General features: G+C 36.0%; 1 protein-coding gene across 1 annotated transcript in view; it reads left to right on the top strand.

Moving 5' to 3' along the window:
• Positions 1 to 611: 611 nt before the first annotated feature.
• Positions 612 to 23,494, top strand: part of LOC126979490 (actin nucleation-promoting factor WASL-like) — a 30,485-nt gene continuing 7,602 nt past the window's right edge. The window contains exons 1-6 of the mRNA XM_050828815.1: positions 612 to 1,019; positions 6,341 to 6,568; positions 10,074 to 10,173; positions 17,305 to 17,463; positions 20,368 to 20,484; positions 21,604 to 21,777. Coding sequence (XP_050684772.1) covers positions 933 to 1,019; positions 6,341 to 6,568; positions 10,074 to 10,173; positions 17,305 to 17,463; positions 20,368 to 20,484; positions 21,604 to 21,777 — 865 coding nt within the window. The 5' untranslated portion in view covers positions 612 to 932. The remainder of the gene's footprint in view (positions 1,020 to 6,340; positions 6,569 to 10,073; positions 10,174 to 17,304; positions 17,464 to 20,367; positions 20,485 to 21,603; positions 21,778 to 23,494) is intronic.

Here is a 23,494-nt window from a genome sequence, read left to right on the forward strand (position 1 = left end):
TATATGTCAGCATAGTAAATACTGCCGTAGTAGCACATGAGTAAAATAAATGGTGGTACTGTAAGAATAGAAGACAATACTTCGTTTGCCAATTAGTGTCCGTCTAATCCATAACTAGTATAGTAATACCAACTTATCTGTGAGGTAGCAAAAATAGGAACTACGGTCGCCAAATGTCATTCGACTGTCAGTGTCTACTACTTTCGAGTGTTCCGTTTGTTTTATTGCGATACTACGATACGATAAAATGTGTCGACTTTTGTGCACATTGGACTTAATTAAGCAAAATTTGGCAAAAATAGGAACTACGGTCGCCAAATTTCATTCGACTGTCAATGTCCACTAATTTCAAGTGTTCCGTTTGTTTTATTGCGATACTACGATTCAATAAAATGTGTCGACTTTCCCGACGTTTGTGCACATTGGAGTTAATTAGCAACACTGAAACGACGATGGCGATACCCAACAGTTCACAGATAAGTTGGTGACACTGTAACTAGCGACTAACTACTCCGGTAGTATAGAATAGTTATCTGTGGTCAAGTGATACGATCAAGATTGGATTTGAGTCGTGTCAAACGAATTAAAAAAAAATTGAGTCGTGTCATTGTCAACTCATCGTCGTCTAGATGGAAAATAAATTAGTAGGTACGAAACGTGATGAATTCAACATTCGTCATAATATCTAAAACTTATTGTATGATGAATTTAAATATAAGTGAAAGTAAAATTGTTTTATTTTCAGCAGTTTGTATTGGATTAATTGTACTGTGAGGACTTAATTCAAATTCAGCTATGAATTTGGAACAAAAAACCGAGTGCGAGATTAGTGTAAATCCGATGGAAAACAGTGTTAAGTGATTTATGATAATAAAACGGCTGTGCGTTTGTGAAGTGTTTCTTACGTATTTATTTAGTAAAATAATTTCAAAATGCCAAGAGGTGAGAACAAACCGAGCATTCTATTGACTCGAGAAGAAAATGAACAGGTTTTTAGCCTCATAGGACCAAAATGTTTGGTAAGTTTTGTTACCAAATTATTAGTTTTGGATCTAGTTAGATTACATATCACGCCCTATCATACGATTATCAGGCGTCACAAGAATGATAATGGATATATCAATGACTCTTATTCGCCTATAGTTAACTTTTTGGTAAATATAATGTACTTTTTCAAAAGTACTGATGCCTTTTTGTGATATCTTAATTTATAAAAACTCGAACGTTAAAAAACTCAAATAGTGGATTATGTACACATTAAGATGATGACAAATAAATGTAGTAATTTTGTCACAGAATATTTGGTGATTTTGAGAATGTATCATTAAAGAAGGTAACATGAAGGTCAATAAAACCTATATTTATTAATTTAAAAGCCTAATTAGAAATTCAGTTGCAAATTAAAGTTTCAAGAACCTTCAAAACAATTGTGTCATTGTTTTCCCATTAAGCATGAGTGAATCATTGTGCCCATTCACATTATAATATATACAACCTTCTAACAAAGATATTTTTTTCTTAATAATGATTAGAAATTGACAATGTGAATTCTTATTCTATCCAATTTGTAACCTATAAAATTTTACAGTTATTGTATTAGTATACAGTGAATCATAATAAATGTGAACTTTCTGCTATTAACTTATCTTTATTATTAATTTATTAGTATAAAAACTGCTGTGGTCTTAAAGAATAGGACAGAAGCATTTGATATGTAAATAGATAAGATAAAAACATGCAAAAAAATAACATGATATGATGTAAATATAAGTGTGATAAGAATAAAATACTTGTCCCACAATTATTAACTTTTTCTTTTTTATTTGGAAATTAACAAATGTGCCACAAATAGTATGTGGTCTCATAAACCCTTTTATTTTATTATAAGATATATGTACTGAATACAAATGTTTTTATAAATTTTTTGCCTTTTGATGAATTGGGTTGGACTTAGTATGCCGTAGAAAGAATTAGGAGGTAAAAATATTGTAGTTGATAGAGCTTTAGTCCACGATTATAATGATACCATTCTTATTAGTAATAAATAATGAAAAACCTAAAATGGGTAAATCTCATAAATAAAAATGTCTAACCTAAAATGGGTAAATCTCATAAATGAAACTGTAGATGAGCATTGTCATGGCGCCGGGAGGTTAAAAACTTGCTAATAACTGTCTAATAAATGAAAAACAGTAAGATGAAATGTAAAAAATAGTCTGGGATAGACCGCTTCATCAATTATAATTTTTGAACTAAAAAGGCAAGAACCCAGAGTTGTAAAGCCAGTAAAAAAAAACAATAATTATTTTTCTTATATTTCCTGTTTTGTTTATTCTGTTTTGCTATAATATTTACATGATATATTTTATTCCGTTTCTATTGTAGGTGTGTTAATGTTCCTGTGTTCTGTGTTTTATTTACATGTTTTACCCATTTAGAGGTTGTAATTTTTTTTTGTTATTTATTGAAAATTTTGCATTACCTTGTAATAAGATTAGTAGCACTATAATCGTGAACCAATGCTTTATCAACTATATATAATTAATAAAAAATTGGTAGGTTAGGTTATGTTAGAACAGTTAAAACAATGCACAGCCGAGCGTGCCGGGACGCGGTAGCGGACGTCAAGTGCCAGAAACGAATTCTAGGTGTTTCCTCCCCATAAAAATGTCCCAATCCGTAAAAATGTCATAATCTGAAGTTAGGTTATAATACTTATCATGCTTTTTTCTATGGAACGGTGCATTACCTTGTAATAAGAGTGGTAGCATTATAATCTTGGACTAAAGCTCTGTCAATCACCATATTTTTTAACTCAATGAAAAAAGCAAAGAAGCTGTTACCTACTGAGGAGCACCCAGCTAGAGGTGAAAACAGTACTCCATTTGAGGCCGACATAACACATTTTATAGTTGCAGGAGGTGGATTAATGTGAATTACTGTCTCGCCTTACTGAGTACACCAGGCTTATTAGAGGCCAGATGCCTACTCTTCCAAATAACCCCGAAACTAAATTATTGGACGTGGCAATTATTGGAGTGATGTCAATAAAGGGAAAATTTTAAACTGGACTTAATTTTCCCTTCTACATTCTGAGACTGAGAAAATAATCGATTTCAGACAGAAACTTTTCCGGTTCTCGTCTAGATATCACAATATCGATAGATCCCAGCACTGCTGGTATATGAAGCATATGGTGTCATCTGCATTGCAGGGGACAGCAGTCAGCTTTACGGGACACCAGAGTTTATGGGTTTTAAGTCTGAGCTTACACCATCTTGCTACTCCGATCACCCAATAAGCTAGTAGCGTAACCTCTCGGGAAACCCATAGCATAGTATTTTCGCTTTGTGCCACAATCGATTGGCTATATCCAAACTCACCGCTAACGCGCTTGCGTCCATTTAGTGTGAGATATACAAGATATCGTGAGAGATCAGTTTCGTGTGAGATATATATAGATTGTGATTATATTATAGCGATAGAAATGACTGTACAATATTGTATATTTTTATTGAAAAGAGCGCAAAAAAAAGAATGCTGGGAGAGTTTTTTGCGCCGCTTCTTCTCTCTCAGAGCGCCATTTATTTCCGAAGCGGTAGTAATATCTAGTATTTATTAGAAATGACATCAAAAAGAATTCTAAAGGAATCAATTTTGAGAAAATGAATGCCTTTTATGCCTTTTATCAGCTGAGCGACCTTGATGGAAACCGTACTAACCGCTAATCAGGTCCATACCTTTTGAGAAATTTGAGGTTATGGCAAAGGGGTGATAGTTGGACGTAATGGCAATAGCGCGATATTTGGCCGGATCCGAGCCAACACCTTTTCTTAGGGATCCGTTATGCCTTACAATTAGGAGAGCCAAAAATATGTCTAAGTTGCATTGCCATTTTAGCGGCACATGACCGCAGCAGGATGCCATCGGGCCCGCTCGATTTATGCATAGCCCAGATGAATAGTCGCATCGCGGTGGTGGTGTTGTACCATGGTCGTCCAGAGTTGACTTGTACGTGAAAAGAGAGCCCAGTAGATGGGAGCTTCCGCATTACGTTATAACGTGAATGCGGAAGCTCCTATAGTCTATAGTCAGTCATAGTCCCTGTGCTGTGGCGGAATGTCAGGAAGCAGAAATGTTCTTGCTCGCACGGGTTGCCTAGGGATTTTCAAGTCTCGCGAAATCTGGCTATGTGCATTTGACCTTGGCTCTTGAAAACCATAGTGGAAGTTTTCAAAATAATGGCGTACTGACATTATGGCATGATTGGCAAATGTGTTAAGGAATGACAAGAAAAGTGTTGGTGGCACAAAGGTTAGATACATTGCTTCTCATTTGCGAGACTGGTTACATCTAGACCACACACCTATGTATTGTAATGTTACATGTATGTCCCATCCGTACCCGTGAAAATACGATTATAGTCGTAGAACTATTTCTAGCGGTTGACGGAAAGAAATCGGATGACGGAAGCCGGATCTAGTGCGTAAACTACCATAGCAATAGTTCTACGACTACTTTGGACCTTGTTTTCACGCTGTGGGAAAGCGCTCTTAAGGTAAAAACATAAGGGAACCTACACACACCTTCAATGGTTGTGAAACTTCAAAAGCTTAGTAGATCAACTCACAGTGGGCCAGAGTGGTCAATTAAAAACCATGAGGTTCAAAGATGCATGGCCGTTTTCAAACAAAATAAGCACACAGTAACTTCTACTTGCAGAAAACGTCACATGATTACCTAAAAATATTTATCATTGAGGTTTTCAGAGCAGAGCACTCAATAGAGCTTTTCGGGTTGCTTCCAGTTGCCAAATTCCACCACCGGACATTACGTCAAAATTTTAAATACCACCCGCATCACGTTGCATTCCACCACCGCACGTTTTGCAAGAAATTTCTACAGCCATTTTGTGGAATCAATTACCGGCTGCTGTGTTCCCGAAACGATACCACTTAGGGACCTTCAAGTAAAGAGCATCCCACCTTAAAGGTCGGCAACGCTTCTCTTGACACCTGTTGCTATGGATGTCCATGCATCACCAATCCCCATCCCGTGAACCTCTTGCCTGTTTGCCCACTATTACATATAAAAAACTTAATCTTATTTTTAATAAGATATATTTGTTATGTAAGTATTATAATACCGATTATGTTGTACAATTGCTGCATACAGGTTTTACTGGTTGTGTTAATCTATTGTCACCATCTAATGTTGTATATCATGTCAGCAAGCAAAAAGTAAATTATCTAAGTAATTGTGATGCCTTACATGTGAATCATGAATAATGTAACAGTAATATATTTTGCATAAGACTTTCTCTGTATGTGTTTGTCACTGCTTCTTCAAGTTTCTTGAACTTAATGTTGATATAGTTTCATTCAGGTTGGTTCGTTGTAATTTAAAAGTGTAATAATGAAGTTTGGTACTTATTTAATTAAGTTTATTTATATTAACTCTTATACATAGAAAGAGGCATACATTTTCATTAAATGACTTATCACAGTTTAGGAAACAATTATTGGTGCTCGGAAAAAGAGGAAACGGCGCAAGAATATCTGCCAGTTACCAGTACTAGCACCTACACTCTTAAAAACATGTTAGACAATTTAAATTCGAATATTTTTATTCAAAATACTATTTAAAATCACTTATTGAACAATAAAAACTATCACCCATTAGTAATATGAAATATGTAAGTATGCCTTAGACTTCAAAATTAGAAACGGGCGCAAGTAACTCAGCGGGCTTTTTTTTCTTAATTTACTTACACTATTTATAATTTAATAGCCTGAGGGTGTTCGCTTCATTCCTAGTCTGTGGTATAATTAAGAGAATCATTTGTGTTAAATATAATATAATATACCTTTACCACACCAACACTTTTTAACAATTCTTCTGAATTTGCTTTCTGATTAATTTGAAATAGTTTGTAGAATATCTAAATATTGTACTCACATCATTACTTTAAGAAAGTATTCATGTAGTCTCAGACTGTTCTGATTGTTAAAATTTCGTAAATAATATGAAATTAAAATAGGTATGAGTATAATAAAAAACTTACATTCGGAAGAATATGTGTGTCCCAACCAGGGGCGGGCAAATAGGCAGTGCCTATATCGATAAGTACCTTAATAAATGTAGCACTAGTGCTAAAATTGATTTAGTTTAATATGGTTTTATTATTCTATAATTATTCAACACCCACTCATTAAGTTTTGTGCCTACCTTGCTAAAAAAACTGATGCACGCCCTTGATCCCCCCTACCAACTTAACAAGCGTTCAAAAGCTTGAGACCTGAAAGGTACTAGACCTAAATATCAATCAATACGATTTCAGAGCCTAGCCACATCTGTGGTACAATTATTCACAACGGAAGGACCCGGGCACACAGAATGGAAGAAAAAGGACACAGGAGTACTCTGCCTCATAAAGGACAACAGCAAGAGGTCGTATTTCTTCCGTATCTACTGCCTGTACCGGCGCGCGATGATCTGGGAACATGAGGTGTACATGCAGATTGACTACAGGAGTCCAAGGCCATACTTACACACGTTCGAGGCTGAGGTAAGTTTTTTATCTGAACAAGAGATTGAGCCGGTGTTGTGGAGGATCATCTGTTCATAACAGTGCTAGTCGTAAGTGCAGACGGCGCCGACACCGTGTTTTACCTGTGGGAGTCTTCTTTGCACAGGATGCCGTCTAGATTATAGGTACCACAACGGCGCCTTTTTCTGCCGTGAAGCAGAAATGTGTAAGTATTATTGTGTTTCGACCTAAATGGTGGCGTAGCTAGTGAAATTACTGCACAAATTGGACCTAACATCTTATGTTTCAAGGTGACAAGCACAATTGTAGTGCCGCTCAGAATTTTTGGGTTTTGCAAGAATCCTGAGCGGCTCTGCATTGTAATTGACAGGGCGTATCAATTTTGTCTCACTTTTATCTTACGCTGAGATCTATAGAGCGTACTTAGACTTATAACCTATTCTAATCGTAATAAACTATTTAAATTTTATCTATGTTTATTTATAAGAAAATGTGATGAGACGAGGAGGATATTCTACTGTTGGTGATTGGTACATCCTGCCCATTATAATGCAGTTCCGCTCTGGATCCTTGAAAATCATAAAAAAATCTGTGCGGCATTACAATTGCGTTCGTCATTTTGAGACTAGATCTCATCTTGGTCTCATTAGCCTTGTATACACTATAATCCGACAACTTCGCGCTCGACCGTCCCACGGAGTGACAAATGGTCGCGGGGACGGGGTATTAGTGATGTTAGCAGGTAGTGGGTTACGGCAGTCTCATGCCCTCCGATGCCCTCCCCCGCAACACCATCCGCTACCCGCTAACTTAATACCACGACCTTGTGGCGGCGACGTGGGGCGGGTCGTTCCCTTCCCTAAAATATGGTCGAGGGAGGCGATGGCTGGATGGTCCATGCGTCATGCTCGTGAACGGGTGCTACTCGTGGGGGCTGGATGATCTTGTTACCGGGAGGTCTGCTTGATGTGTTTTTTTATTATTATTATTTCCTTTAAAGTTAAAGTTATTATATATTTTATTTAATATATTTCTTAATGCTCACATAATGCCTCTATTTATTTAAGGTATGTGTGGATTGATGCATCTACTATACTCAATAACTCTTGTGTTTATAAGTATTTTTTTTTTTTTGACTTGTAAAACAACTAAAATATAATCTTGACTTAAAAGAGTGGCAATGAGTTTCTTGCTACTTCTTCTCATTAGCTCAACCCTTTACGAAGTAGCGGTAAATTCAATAAGAAACAATATTGTTATATTTTTTTTTGACATTCATAAGTGTCATTTCAGTGACCTACATGAATAAAGTGTTTTTGAATTTGAAATTTGAATTTGACCCCGCCACCCTGTGTCACTCCGTGGGACGGTCGCGCACGAAGTTGTCAGACTATAGCAAGGGTGCTCTTGGAACCGAAATACAATTATGCTTGCACATCACTACTGGTAGAAGAGATAGCGCTGTGGCATCGACCTAGCCTGTGCAAAGAAATGATGAGCCTTTAGCACACTCTTTTGCAACATCAGAGGAATTAATTGATCGGTACCGCCATAACTTTTTAATTATTGGTGATGCATAATAATATTGACTAGAGATGAAACGGATAGCAGTTTGGCCGGATACCGGATGCCGGATATTCGGCCAACCATGTGGCCGAATAGCCGAATATCCGGCGGAACTTAGCCGTTTGTTGTATCGCACACACAAACACAGAATTGCGTAGGCGGCGCGCGAACTATCGAGTAGACTCGGTTAGATTCGGTTCTTTTCGTTAATGAGCGAAGTTAGCAACCTCTCAAGCAAATGCAGAGAAATTAGTATTTAACCACCATAATTTGCCTTTAGTGCAGTATGAGTACTAATTAATTATTTTTTTTCTATTACATTCATTTACTATGGTGTGATTAAAAATTTACAACTAAAACTAATTATATTTCTTAAATGATACTAAAACTAACTAAATAAAGCAAATTATTACTTAAAAATATATTTTTTTATGCAGATTTTTTTTATTCGGCCTGATGCCTATCCGGCCGAATAGTAGGTAGTTATCCGGTATTCGGCCGGATAGTATTAAGGCCGCCGGATAGGCCAGATACCGGATAGTTACCGGATATCCGTTTCATCTCTAATATTGATACACTTTTACAAATTATCTTCCCTAAATTAGGCATACCCTGTACTATGAGTACGATACAACGATATATTTAATACGATATACATACTCAAACATACATAAAAACATGAATGACTCGGACACAAACATCCATATTCACCATAAAATATTTGCACCTACTGGGATTCGAACCCGGGACCTTTAGCTCAGTAGGTCACTAACCACTGCTATATGTGTGATTTGTTTATTGTTTCACAAAAAGTAATTATTCTAATTGAAAAGCAAATAAATGTAATGAACAATGTACAAAAAAGTTTAAGTATCTGGAGCCGATCAAGGAGTTACCTGTATTTCGACAAACAGACCCAAGTATTATAAGTATTTTTATTTATTTACAACACTAACACTATTGAAATATTATATTTTGTTCTTACTAGCGTATTTTTTTTAATGGCCTTAGTACTAAATAATGTAATACCTAATCTTAATATATATAAATTACGTGACACGTTGTTTGTCCGCGATGGACTCCTAAACTAATGAACGGATTTTAATGGAGATTACTTCATGGAGTCCAGTTTGGTCCAACTTGAGAGATAGGATAGTTTTTATTTCGATTTGGGACCCATAATTATTTTTATTTTCAATATTTGTTTTGTATGGACATATTATCTATGAGAGAATTTAGTGACGCACGGCTTGACAGTTCCGCTGTGAAACAATTTCATTATAACAGGGAGCATTTTTTACGAAATAATTCTTGATATTTTGAAATATTATTGGCAAATTCCTATAAAACAGTATGTTTCTTTTTATAATCTACAGAACAACGTCTGTCGGGGCAGCTAGTTTTTTTATATAGACTAACAAATCACATTGAAACATTACGTGAAAAAGGTACTAAAACTTAGGTACCTGCAAATATTCACTAGGAAATAACAATCGATCGAGTTACTAAGCGCGTTACAAAAGAAGTATTATTAAACTAGCTGACCCGGCAAACGTTGTTTTGCCATATAAAGTATAATTCACGCGATAGTTTTATAAGTAATAAAATATTGCCTATATTATAGCCTGTACATCATTTTGTTCTATTGTCAATAGTTTTTGCAGCGCACGCAAAAATAGGTTTTCGATTTTACACCTTGTGTTACAAAATAGCAATTTTATTACGGATCCCTAATTTTGAAAAAAAATCATAGCCTATAGCCTTCCTCGATAAATGGATTACCCAACACTGAAAGAATCATTCAAATCGGACCAGTAGTACCAGAGATTAGCGCGTTCAAACAAACAAACAAACACTGTAGCTTTATAATATTAGTATAGATTAAGTACAATGCTCTAACGAATGTTTGAATTTGTATGATTGTCTGAAACGAATACTATTTCATGTGGTCTTACAGGAATATATGACCGCGCTGAACTTCGCTAGCGAGGATGAGGCGATGAAGCTCAGAAATATTGTCATCGATAAGATTGAAACCCGGAAACATCGGAGAGAAGGTGGGTACATATATATGGATAAATATCTATTATTGTTTTGTGGATTCATTTAAGCAAGTTTTTTATTTGTTGACATTATAGGTGTTGTAGATACATTTTAGCTCTTGCAACTGTTGCCCGTTTTTGTACATACATATTTCACAATCAGTAATAATTATCACAAAAATATTAACAAAAAAACTATACTAAAACGATCGATATAATATGCACTAAAAATCTAATTAATTTAATTCTAGTTACAATTATTGTAAGTAGAGATGGGCCGAATATTCGTTTTATATTCAGTATTCGGCATATTCGGCAGCTTTACCGAATATTCATATTCGGCCGAATATTCGGCTTTTCACTTATTTCACTGAAGCTTTATTTTCAATTAAAGTAGGTTGGTAAAAAGATAATAACTTAATGCAAAATATAGTTATCTACTATCTAGCTGTTTTGGGATTAGGCTACTGTGTAAACTCTTTAGAATAATATATTATAATCAGGTCTTAATTGAAGGAAAATAAATGTACCGAATGTTCGTATTCGGTGAAACTCATGTTCGGCCCATCACTAATTGTAAGTTTTGGAGTCGCTGTCGTCCTGCCGCGGCCCCACTCTCGCTTCTCACCTTGTCACGTTGCGCGTGCGACACAAGCACATCTCACCTACAATTATGTATATAGTTTCAAACCTACCTTGGCTGACACCGACTCCAAAAATAACAGAAGTCGTAATTAGAATTAAATTGAATACATTGTATAAAATTACGCATTCATTTGTATACTTTTTAATGCAATATTGTTATCTATTGTTTTGGAATAGTATTCTTGAAGTTGATTGTTTTTTGTTATTTTTGTTTAGTGAATCTGAAGTACACCAACAAATTTGTCTGAATATGTATAGACCTACTAAATTTTGCAATGCAGCAATGAACGTAAGCACATTGCAATTTGATTACAGACAGTTTGAAATTCTGCCACAGTTCGCACCCTTACTGTATGTCGTTTAAGGAGTTCCATTGATCATCATATTCGTCTACGACAAGTACTTGACCACAACAACGTTACGGTACGTGACTCAGATATCCGGAAAGCTTAAAAAAGATTCGGCTGAGTATCGTTAATTTGCTCCTAAGAATTGAGAGTTCCGTTTCTATGTTATGGATCCAACAGTCAGAACCGCACCAAACTCTTGTCAAACTACCCTTCAAGTAAAAAAAAAGAATAATCGAAATCGGTTGGCGCGATATTGAGTTACTAGCTGACCCGGCAAACTTTGTTTTGCCATATAAAGTATAATTCACGCGATAGTTTTATAAGTAATAAAATATTGCCTATATATATATTGTACAGCAGCGCACGCAAAAATAGGTTTTCGATTTTACACCTTGTGTTACAAAATAGCAATTTTATTACGGATCCCTAATTTTGAAAAAAAGGCATAGCCCTCGATAAATGGACTACCCAACACTGAAAGAATCATTCAAATCGGACCAGTAGTACCAGAGATTAGCGCGTTCAAACAAACAAACACTGCAGCTTTATAATATTAGTAAAGATTCGTCCATTTCTTGCGCATACATATTTAGGTTTTCTCATGGATGCTTTTGTCAGATCTGGATCAAATTGCAAACAGGCCACACGGGAAGCACCAGCTGTCAAACAAGAAAGGATCATTTAAATTGGTTCACCTAGTCGAAAGATCTGGGGCGACGAACATAAAAAAAATACCATCGAATTGAGATACTCCTCCTTTTTTGAAGTCAGTTAAAAAACCAAATCATTACGTCATATTATAATATTTTGCTACAAGTCATCAAATTATGAACATATAACGGCTGTCATTGTTATTGCAATATATTATAAATTGTAATTATATAATAAAGACACTTATTTCAAACTATTACATTTTTTTTCTTAAACGTATCATTTCTTGAACTAATTTAATGAATTAGTTTAAAAAAATGACACTTATGAATGTCGAAAGCTACTTTCCTAGGTATTTCAGAGTAGGTTCAACTTTAATGAGAAGAAGTAGCATGAATCTCATCAGTTTTATGATCATCTCTTGGGTCGGTGACGGTCTGGTAAGACCGTCACCTGATTACTCCATTTTTTTATAATTATTATTGTAATTGTTACTTATTTAAATTACAGCGAAAAACTTCCAAATGTATAATGATAAGTCATTAACGGCCGTTTTCAATAACGTATCTTTACGGATACATTGCTGTCACCGTTTAATGACAAGATCTTATCTATCCATAGTTATGTCCAATATAGTGTATAGTCAAATGCTTTATGTCGATAGGTTATTGAAATGTAAGTAAGCGTTTAAGGATAGATTTGTCTACCTCTAGTAAGTTAAACTAGCGTTAGATGGGTTATTGAAAACGGCCGAAAACTAAAACCTAATTGTAATTGTTATACAATAATAAAGCCTATTATACCATTTCAGAGTAGGTTAAACTTGTATGAGAAGAAGTAGAATGAAACTCATCAATTTTATGATCATCTCTTTGGTACCAGACCGCTACCTGATTGCTCCATTTTTAATCATTATTATTGTAATCGTTACTTAATTACATTACGCCGAAAAACTTCCAAATTATTAATGATATGTGATATACGGCCGTTCCCAATATTCAGTCTATCTCTTACTTCAGAAAAAAATCGTAACTGTCGTTGACTTTTCTGTCCCACTAAACTTATTAGTAACCTACCTTATTCGTACACGCTGTCTGTCAATGGGGTGACGCGCGACGTATAGCTTACCAGCGATAGAAGTTTATATGGAAATTGCAATTCACGCGTCCCACTATAAGGCGGTAAGAATGACTTAACGGGTATATTGGGACAGCTTCAGATTATTGACAGCTAATTACTGACAGTAGAAGGTAGTAATTTATCTCTATCTGTAGATAGTATATTGGGAACGGCCGTAAAGGTGTAATGATAATGACTGTCGGGCGTCGATCCGTTCATGACATAAGGAGTGCCCGCGTGTTAACAATTCGCGGCTATAAACAAACATACATGTTTTTATATATTCGTCATTCATTAACTATCCGATTTGAGTATCTATCTGTAAACAATAATATGTGTCGTTGTTTTTGCATTTTTTATCGTTGTGTATACATACTACATCAGTGGGAGGCTCCTTTACACAGGATGCGGCTACATTATAGGTAATAACGGTAGGAACATATAGTTAGTATACCACAACGGAGCCTATTTCTGCCTAGAAGCAGTAAAATTACTGGGCAAACGAAACTTAACATGTTATGTCTCAAGGTGACGAGTGCAACTGTAGTACCGCTCAGAATTTTTGGGGTTTTTCAAGAATCTGCACTGCATTGCATTGCAGTCCATGAAATGCAGACAGCATGCATATGCAATAAATAGTAAGTATTATCTCATTACCGATGGCTTTAAGCTACATTATTCCTGAATACTTGACTGATTTTTTTTCTATTGACGTCTAGCGTCTGTCCGGTCAGCTAGTTTGTTCATATTTAAAGTAAACATTACAGACACTAGGTCGGCTTGTTAGAATGATATTGTATACTTAATTTATATAAGATTGTATGCTTCCAAAATAAACAATAAATAAATAAATAAAATTGTCCGTTAGCTATGTGTAAAGCGCACACGTCAGCAATCAAAGTAGGATATTCAATTTTTTTTGAGTTTATTGATAGACAATTTTATGTTGGTGTACTTAAATGGAGTGGTATTTTAAGTACACTGCTATCAAAATATAAGTAAAGAACAGTAGCGTAACTCAGCCGTCTCCTTGAAATTTATACCTACGTCTGGCTAGGGTTGGTACATACAAAAAAGCCGACCTGAAAACCTCACACATGTTCATGTAAGTTAATAAATAAGTCTACTTGTATGCTAAGTTTAAGTTGGTACTAGGTTTAAGTTGCAGAATAAATGATTTTTCTTTTCTTTTCTTTTTTCAAAGTAATATTTAGCACATATAAATAATAGTATTTTGTAAATATTAAAGGTAAAAGTGTATTAAATTTAATTTTTAGTGATTTGATACTTTTCAGCTTTTGAAGTCGGTGTTTTTTAACGTAGTGTTTTTTTATTTTTTTTATTTTTAGTGTCACTTACTAATTTTAATATATGATCAATCTGAATGAAAACTCCTAAAGAAGCCGAACACAAAAAACAATTATATCATCAAGGTAAACAAAAATTTTTATAAAAAATGTTCATAAAATGAAAACTACTGGGCCAAATTATGTAAAATTTTTATGGTACCAAATGGTATCTTTAATATTAAAAATCTCAGAGTAGGTAATCGGTGTACATATATGATAACCTCCTCCTTTTTGAAGTCGGTTAAAAAGATTGACGGCGTGGCACTGCTAATTTGACTCATACAGCGACCAGTCTCGGCTGCGTACGTCGTGGCATTCAATAGTTTTGTGTCCCCAAGATTGCTTAGCGGCTGTGTAAATAGTGAGTATGTGTGCGTGCGTCGATTCGGGCGCTCTACGTAGTTAATGCACTGTTCATTTACTGTATTGCGCTGCTACCAACAAATTGAATGATTAACAAAAAGAACAAAATTGAAAAACATGAGTAATAATGTTTACTTTCGTTAACTTATAATAGAATGATACGAATTAACACGCGTATTATTATTACGTATGTTATCGTATTGCGAAAATAAACTTTATTAATATATCGCGTGCTTTACACCTCGTCACGGAAAACTGACATTGACTGCAGTCGAGATTGTAATGCACGTCTGAACAAACAATTAACCATTTATGTTGTATATATTGACTGCAAACCCGAAAGGCGTTGTTCTGTTCGTGTTAAAGTGAGCGACGAGACGAGCAGGACGTTCAGCTGATGGTATTTGATACGCCCTGCCCATTACAATGCAGTACCGCTCAAGATTCTTGAGAAATCCAAAAATTCTGAGCGGCACTACAATTGCGCTCGTCACCTTGAGACATACGATGTTAAGTCTCATTTGCCCAGTAATTTCACTAGCTACGGCGCCCTTCAGACCGAAACACAATAATGCTTACACATTACTGCTTCACGGCAGAAATAGGCGCCGTTGTGGTACCTATAATCTAGCCGGCATCCAGTGCTAAGGAGCCTCCCACTGTGGTGAAGTGAATTTATAAACTAAACCAAGGAAATAAACAAAAACATATTTCTAAATGATATGCCTATAATATAATATGTATTAAGGCGCGGACTGACTAGGGTTGTAAACGCTACAACCAACCCAATATTTGTGTTGATCATGTGGCTAAGCTGCAAATGGACATTTATTTTACTGATTTTCTTTCGTTTATTTAAAATCTACATATTTAATTGAAAATTTATTCGGTTAAAGTTTTAGGAAAGTAATAATTCTATTAAATTCTTTACAAAAAATAAGTTTTTATAGCTGAAAATTCGGAGATTTTTTACTCCAAAGTTTATTTTTGGGAAGCAACTTTCAAATTTTTTATTGGATATTTCAAATTATATATAAATATTCTATTCGGTTCAAAATTTTATTTAAGTCCTTCTTTGTGTTCTGGATTTTTTTGCGTCGGAATATTTTCATTGCGTTATGTTGTAATCGACTCTCTAAGAAACCAATTTTTGTAGATGCTTATGTACGACCGCGCCTTAACGCCCCCGCGGTCTGGGGGGGCGACGCGGGGTTAAAACTCGTACAATCCGACCTACCGACCTCAACACGACGAATGGAATATTCCTACCAAATTTCAAGTCAATTTATCGAAGTAGCCGTTATTTCGTGGAAATCCATAAATATCCAAATGTTGGGAGTGTAAATACTGCTAAGATTCGACACACGTATGTATGTATGTATGTATGTAATATATTTATTCATGAAAGTTACAATTTATTTTTAACCATGCCCCGCAAAACTGCTTACGCAGTTTGACTGCAGGTAATTCGCTTTACATAAACATAACTTATAAATTATTAAGTAAGTTATTGATACAATTAATTTACATAAATGGTTATAACGTATTTAACAAATATTTTTTTAGTAAACTTTTAAATTTAACAAGTGTAGGCTCACGTCTTATGTCCTCGGGTAAACTGTTGAGTAAGTATGGAACTCGTTTTTTTAATGTTCTATCTCCATAGTAATTTTGTACCATGGGTATTTCAAATTTACCTTTGGACAATGACCTTGTGCCAGGCTTATGTTGCACCAAATTAGTGAAACGATCCTGTTTACTATAATTGTTTACAAGTAGAAGATATTTATGTTTCAGGCTAGCCGGTAAAATTTTACATATTTTATATAGTTTAGAGTGCTTGGCCTCTACACGAGGCATCCTCAGGAGATGCTGACCTCACGAAGGCTCAAAACCCGGCCGTTAAATTGTAAGAAAGGAAGTCGACCAGTGAAATGTTAATATCACGGCTTTGGCAATATATATGATCTTAAAATCTTCATCCAGAAAAATGATCTTAAATCTTCGAATGTCTTGTTCACTCTCAGGTTGTGGCTCCATCAATGTGTCACTCGAACGGTTGATTCAGTTGGTAAACGCGCTCGGACAGAAAACAAGAGGCGCGGGTTCGAGTACGCCCTTTTTTTTGAAGGTACCCATGTCGTATCGTCCCGAAAACATCGCAAAAGGAAGCTTATTCCACAGCTTTGTAGTACTTGGAAGGAAACTGCTTGAAAACCGCACTGTGGAGGACAGCCACACATCTAGATGGTGGGGATAACATTTATATAGTTAATCCCAGAAGTAAAGGATATCACCTTAAAATAACAAATCGTTTATACAGGCACTGCTTACATCAATACCAGTGGGAGGCTTCATTGCACAGGATGCCTGGGAACCACAACGGCGCCTATTTCCGCCGTGAAGCAGTAATGTGTAAGCATTACTGTGTTCCGGTCTCCAGGGCGCCGTAGCTAGCGAAATTACTGGGCAAATGAGACTTACATCGTATGTCTCAAGGTGACGAGCGCAGTTGTAGTGCCGCTCAGAATTTTTCAAGAATCCTGAGCGGCACTGCATTGTAATGGGCAGGGCGCATCAATTACCATCAGCTGAACGTCGTGCTCGTCTCGTCCCTTATTATCATAAGAAAAAAAACAAATAATAATATTTTTTTTATTGTTTTACAGAACGAAGACAACGGTCTATGCTTGCCGGCCGCGCGAACAGTACTTCGTCGAATACATCGAACACGTCGTCGCGGATGAACGGCGTGGCCCCGCCCCCGCTACCTGTCCCCGCGCCCGCTCCGCTCCCCGCTCAACCTGTCAAAAATAATGTCACGTCCGGTAAGCATCGATAAAAAAGGCATTAAATTTTCTCAAAATTGATTCAAAAATTCTTTTTCATGTCATTTCTAACACTACCGTCGCTTCGGAAACAAATGGCGCACTGAGAGAGTAGAAGCGGCGCAGGAATCTCTCCCAGCATTCATTTTGCGTTTTATTTACTAATTAATCTATATATATATATATATATATATATATATAAAAGAAAGTTGTGTTAGTTACACCATTTAAGTCAAGAACGGCTAGACCAATTTTTCTGTTGTTTGTTTTTTTTGGATTTCTCTTAGTAATTAATTATTTTTAACTTAATTATTTTCTGATACCTTTTATATGGATTGACATTTTCATGACATCTCGAGAATAGAAAGAATTCAATGAAGTATTCAAGTTGACTGGTTGGTGTGTTTGTTTCGAGTGTGCGAGTGACTATTAGCTTATTGTGCCGATATTATCATTAACAATGTCACGACTAAGACGATCAAATTATTCCTGACAAAAACGTAATGCAACTAGGATTCGAAACATTGCGAATGAAAGGACTGAAGAAAAGAACCGCGTTAGTATGGATCGACGTCGTGCTATGAATCACAAGAGCAAAGCGTAGCAGCCCGTAAAACGGATCGGCTGGCAATACGAATTCGTCCAGTAAAACCTCAGAGATCAACAACTACTACTACTGCTTGCATACTAGCTTTCGCATTGGGCCGATGGACGTTGTTTGCGAGTATTCTGCGGAGAAACGCAAGAATTTTGCTGCCATTTTCTAAAAAACACTCAAAAATACAATGTTTGTTTCCAAATGACCTCATTTGGGGCAGACTACCTAAGAACGAGGATTTAATCGGACATTCAACGTTTTTATTTATTTACATACTTACACACAATATAGTAGAAGAATAACATACCTACTATACTTACTCCTATGTATTGTGTATGCTAATTCTAAAAAAAGTGTTTATAAATCAGTAATACGGGTTTTGCTTTTGATATTGTAGATATAAGGACAGATTCATCGTATTCACTCATTGCAACATCTCGAAGATGCACAGCTTAAATTTTTACAATTATCTTTCACGGGCAACATGGAGAAATAACTTGATCAATGTCAAGAGATCAATGCAGCAATGATAATAGCAATTCTTCAGATCTGCAGCAACTACTTAATGAACATTTTGCATGTCGAGTTAGCCCGTAAATCTTTAATTTCCGATCCGTCTTGCACTCGCCCTGACCATTTAAATCTTAGGCCAATCCTTGAAAGTTTGTGGTCTGAATCAAGACAATCCAATTCCCAGGTAGTTCCATGGTAGGAATATTCTTTTCACCGAGTAGAGGTCAGCTCAGAACGGATTTTCCAAAATTCCATCCGCAAGAGTTTTTTTTTATTATGAACAGAACAACGTGTGTCAGGTCAACTAGTTTAACATATATATCAATTGATCTTAGATAATTAATACGCCTAGATAGACTTTGACAGCTACACGTCGTAAAAAATAGCGACGATCTGTTAACCTCTATTTTCAGCAACGCACGCACTCTAAAACAAAGTGACATACGTATCTCGAGTGTTAAACGTAACTTGTCATGCATCTGATCTAATAAACGTGACCTGTTGTCATGCAATGCTTAATAGCTAGAGGCTCTCGTATAAATTATATGCAATTGATATGTAACTGTAGATACGTATTTTAAACATAAGCGCGTAATAGTTATTTATGCAACTGTTGTGTAATAAGGGTTATTAAAATACTAATATGGATTGGATGGACTCGGCTTCGCCTCGTGCGATAATAGTATCACATGAGTGTTTTAATACCTAATTATCAACAGTTGCATACAAGACTTTATTACACCCAGAATATGAATCCTCTAAAAGATTCTGAAACAGCTTACTGCTAACATTAAAACACCAGTCCTAGTAGTAACCTAATTTCATCCATTATTGATTATATACAAATAAATAGGTAATAATGAAACAATTATTTATTTATTAATTATTTTAGTAGTAATTTACATTTTGTATAGTGCAATAATTAAAATTCACTCAAATATAATGTTCTTTTGCAGCGTTTAAAATGAATCGCTCATTTTTTGTAAACAAAACAACAAAAATATCGAAGAAAAATGGCGGGGATTCGAATAGCCAATTTTTTTTTACGGCGCGCAACGTTCTGGTAGTGTGGAACGCGCGTAAACGAAAATGTTCTTTTTTTGAAATTCATACAGATACCACGCATCGAGCAATAAGAATGTGGCTGTCTGTTGAAACTCTTTGCGCATGAAGGGATCGAAAAAAACATAGGAGTGTTGTTATGAAATTCAGTACAACATTACAACACTCGTTTGGATGATGTAATGGTTATTAGAACATTGGGTGTTTTAATGTTGGCAATAAGGTAACTGTTTCAGAATTTTTAATAGAGGATTTAAAGCATGGGTGTAGATAAATCCTATAAAACGATACAAAAGTTAATCTATTGTAATTGTAACCGATTTTGACTGACATATCGTAAACAGTTGGTCGCTTTGGGTATTGCTTCTCAGCATTTATTTATTATTATGATTCTGATGTTTTGGATTTAAAATTACCAGGGAGGCTTCTTTGCACAGGATGCCGGTTAGAGTATGGGTACCACAGCGGCGGCTTTTTCTGCCGTGAAGCAGTAATGTGTAAGCATTATTGTGTTTCGGTCTGAAGGGCGCCGTAGCTAGTGAAATTACTGGGCAAATGAGACTTAACATCTTATGTCTCAAGGTGACGATTGCAATTGCAGTGCCACTCAGAATTTTTGAGTTCTTCAAGAATTCTGAGCGATACTGCATTGTAATGGACGCCCTGCTCGTCTCGTACCTCATTTTTATAAAATAAATTCAAAAGAAATAACGTTATAATAAACTTTACAGGAGGGGGGTACACGCTCAAGGGCAAGAAACCGAAAGCTCGCAAACTCACGAAAGCTGACATCAGCGCACCGAAAGACTTCAAGCATATTTCACACGTCGGCTGGGATGCTAATAAAGGTGATGCCAGGCCCACTAAAAACAATATTTACAAAATCAAGTGTCATTTATTACAAAATCACTTAACAGTTAACACGCGAGTTAAAGGCCTGGAGTAAATAGCAGGTGCATCTCCCCCCGCTGACCGCACGCCTCGCCTACAGTGTAGTGCTGTGCCGTAGTCGTCGCTTACCGAGTTATCGCGTTAATACGAAAATTGCGATCCCGTGTTGTTTTTTTTTTTAAATAATGACTGATCTGAGTCCATTTGATTCCGTTCCAAAAAAAAAAAAACTATTTTTTATTCATCGCCAAACACTATTTATAGTGTCGCTAGAATTGTTTTAAATATGTGTGTTGAAGATAGGCAGAACTAAAATTGGAGATTTAACTATAAGTTAAAATGATGAAGATTTTTTTTTCATCATTTTAACCTAGAGTAAAATGGTAATTTTGAAGCATTGTTTAAATTTATCGTCATCATGATTATGGTTATCGATATATTTTATAATTAGATCACAGCACTATCGCATTCCTGAACCTTACATTCAACTCGCGCGTTATCTGTATGTATGTACAAATAGTAGATACAATTAAGTATTTATTAGTTGCCTACATATATCGCCCGTGAAGAAAAAAGTGTTGTTTTTAACATCATCATCATTTCAACCGGAAGACGGCCACTGCTGGATTAAGGTCTCCCCCAAAGACCGCCACGACGATCGGTCTTGCGCTGCCCTCATCCAACCTACTCCGGCGATCTTGATCAGATCATCGGTCCATCTTGTCATCGGCCTACCAACGCTACGCTTTCCGGTACGTGGTCGCCATTTGAGGACCTTAGTGCCCCATCGGCCATGTGTTCGTCTAGCTATGTGCCCTACCCACTGCCACTTCAGTTTCGCAATCATTTGGGCTGTCGGTGACTTTGGTTCTCCTACGGGCTCATATCTGTATCGATCTCGTAGGGAAAAAAGGTAATTTTTAACACGAAGATATAATTAATACACCACCAGCGCGACTGGTTGCGCCGCCGTGGCGTACCGTTGCAATATACCCGACGTTTACTAAAGAAAACCGATAGAGCCAATAGAAGGCGCCATCTTGTTTACTTGTTTCACTAACACGTGTATTATTCAGGCTTCGACGTGGAGAATCTGGACGAGGCAGAGATGCGCTCGTTCCTAGTGAAGGCGGGGATCTCTGAGAAGCAGTTGGCTGACCACGCCACCAGGCAGTTCATATACGACTTCATCAACATGAACGGCGGTGTCGACGCCGTTAAGGAGGAACTACACGACAACACGTCTAAAGGCACGTATTTAATAATAATATCTTTTATTTGACATACACATGAAACATTACATTGCTACGAAAAAATAAGAATAAAAGATGATGAATTTATTTAAAGATGTGGTGTCGTGGGACACCAGGTAGGAACGAAGTTCCTTCGGCTAATGTAGAATCGACACAATTTGTAAAAAAAAATTCGTGTTCATTTTTATGTAGGTTTTCTTGATTTTTCTCTTCAATTTTGCAGATTACTTTTTATTTAAGTACAGGACATTCAGTATTTTAGGAAATAATAAATTACGTTAAATAAAAAAAATCGTAATCCAAATTATCAATTAAAATAACAAAATATGTCTCTTTATTTTTGTTTGACAACATAAAATTACATAGAAATAGAAATAATTACAAAATTATGCACTACTCGCTTGTGTATACAACTGTCGCGCCTGCGCACGTCTCATTTAACGGTTTTATTCCACGGACTTTTTCTTACGGTTTTACTTTCACATTTTTTTCAGCTCGGTCCCGCAGCAAAATCCCTATCTCCTCCAAGCCTGCCGTAAGGAACTTCGTTCCAAAAAAGAAAAATTATAACTAAAACTAACTAGAACATGTTTTATTCTTTGTAAACAACTTTCCCAAGATATTACATAATAAATCCACGGACAAGTAAAACAAGAAGGACTCCACGCCGTACACTTTTGCATAACGCACGACGGCATTTTTAAAATATGTTATTGAGACGCAAACTGATCTGTCACAGACGATGACAATTCTCATAATGGCCGCCTATCGGGCTGTAGTAGTGTAAGTGTGTGCGTGGGGCTATGTATTTACACGTTAATCGGCTTGTTTTGGTGCCACACTGTTATGTAAGTTGACACGGAGACCAGCTGATAGCAATGTCGAGAATTAAATGGTTTTGTGGACGAGTTATAAACTCTGCTTTTCATTTCCATTGATATGAAATAAAACAGTAACATAGACATTTTTAACAATTTTAGCAAATTTGACGAAATAATTAATAATCGCACGAAAAAACAAGTCCTGTTTCCTGCCGCTTTTTTTTAATCTACGACATTGATATTAGGATTGGGCTCGAGACCTATACAGCCTACTATTAAATAAATTTTGTAATTATTTTCTTTGCCTTAATAAGATACATTTATGAGTAGATACGTTTAAGCACTTGTGCACCAAAATCATTTTGTGCAGCCTATATCTTGCACAAATAATTAATTTCAGAGCATGAGAAGTGAAATAGTATATTTCATTACGAGTGCGGAAAACCTGCCATTGTATAGAGTTCCGACAAAAGTCTACCCGAGCCGAGGCTCAGCCGAAGTTGAGGGTTGACAGTCAGGACAAGTTGCAATGACGGTTTCGCACGTGTACTGAACAACTATTTTTAATACAGTTGCGAAAAAATTAAGCATTTTAATTGAATATTAAAAACACAAAATGGCGCCAACCATAAAATAATATAAGCAAAGTTTTTTTTTTGTTTTCTTTACCCATTCTGGGTAGGCAAAGGGAACTGTGCCCATACAGCCAAGTTTTCAGTATATTTTTTTATTGATATGAAATTTAATGAGATGAAATGAAATGAAACCTAACCTAACTCATTGAATCAAATCATCAGATTTGATATTGAAACAAATTAGTAGCTTCTCTTTAGAAATATTTGCATGAATCCTAAAAACTTCTTATTGTTAAAACTTCGTGGTTGGTTTATTTC

The sequence above is a fragment of the Leptidea sinapis genome, chromosome 3 (assembly GCF_905404315.1).
Source record: "Leptidea sinapis chromosome 3, ilLepSina1.1, whole genome shotgun sequence".
Lineage (NCBI taxonomy): Eukaryota > Metazoa > Arthropoda > Insecta > Lepidoptera > Pieridae > Leptidea > Leptidea sinapis.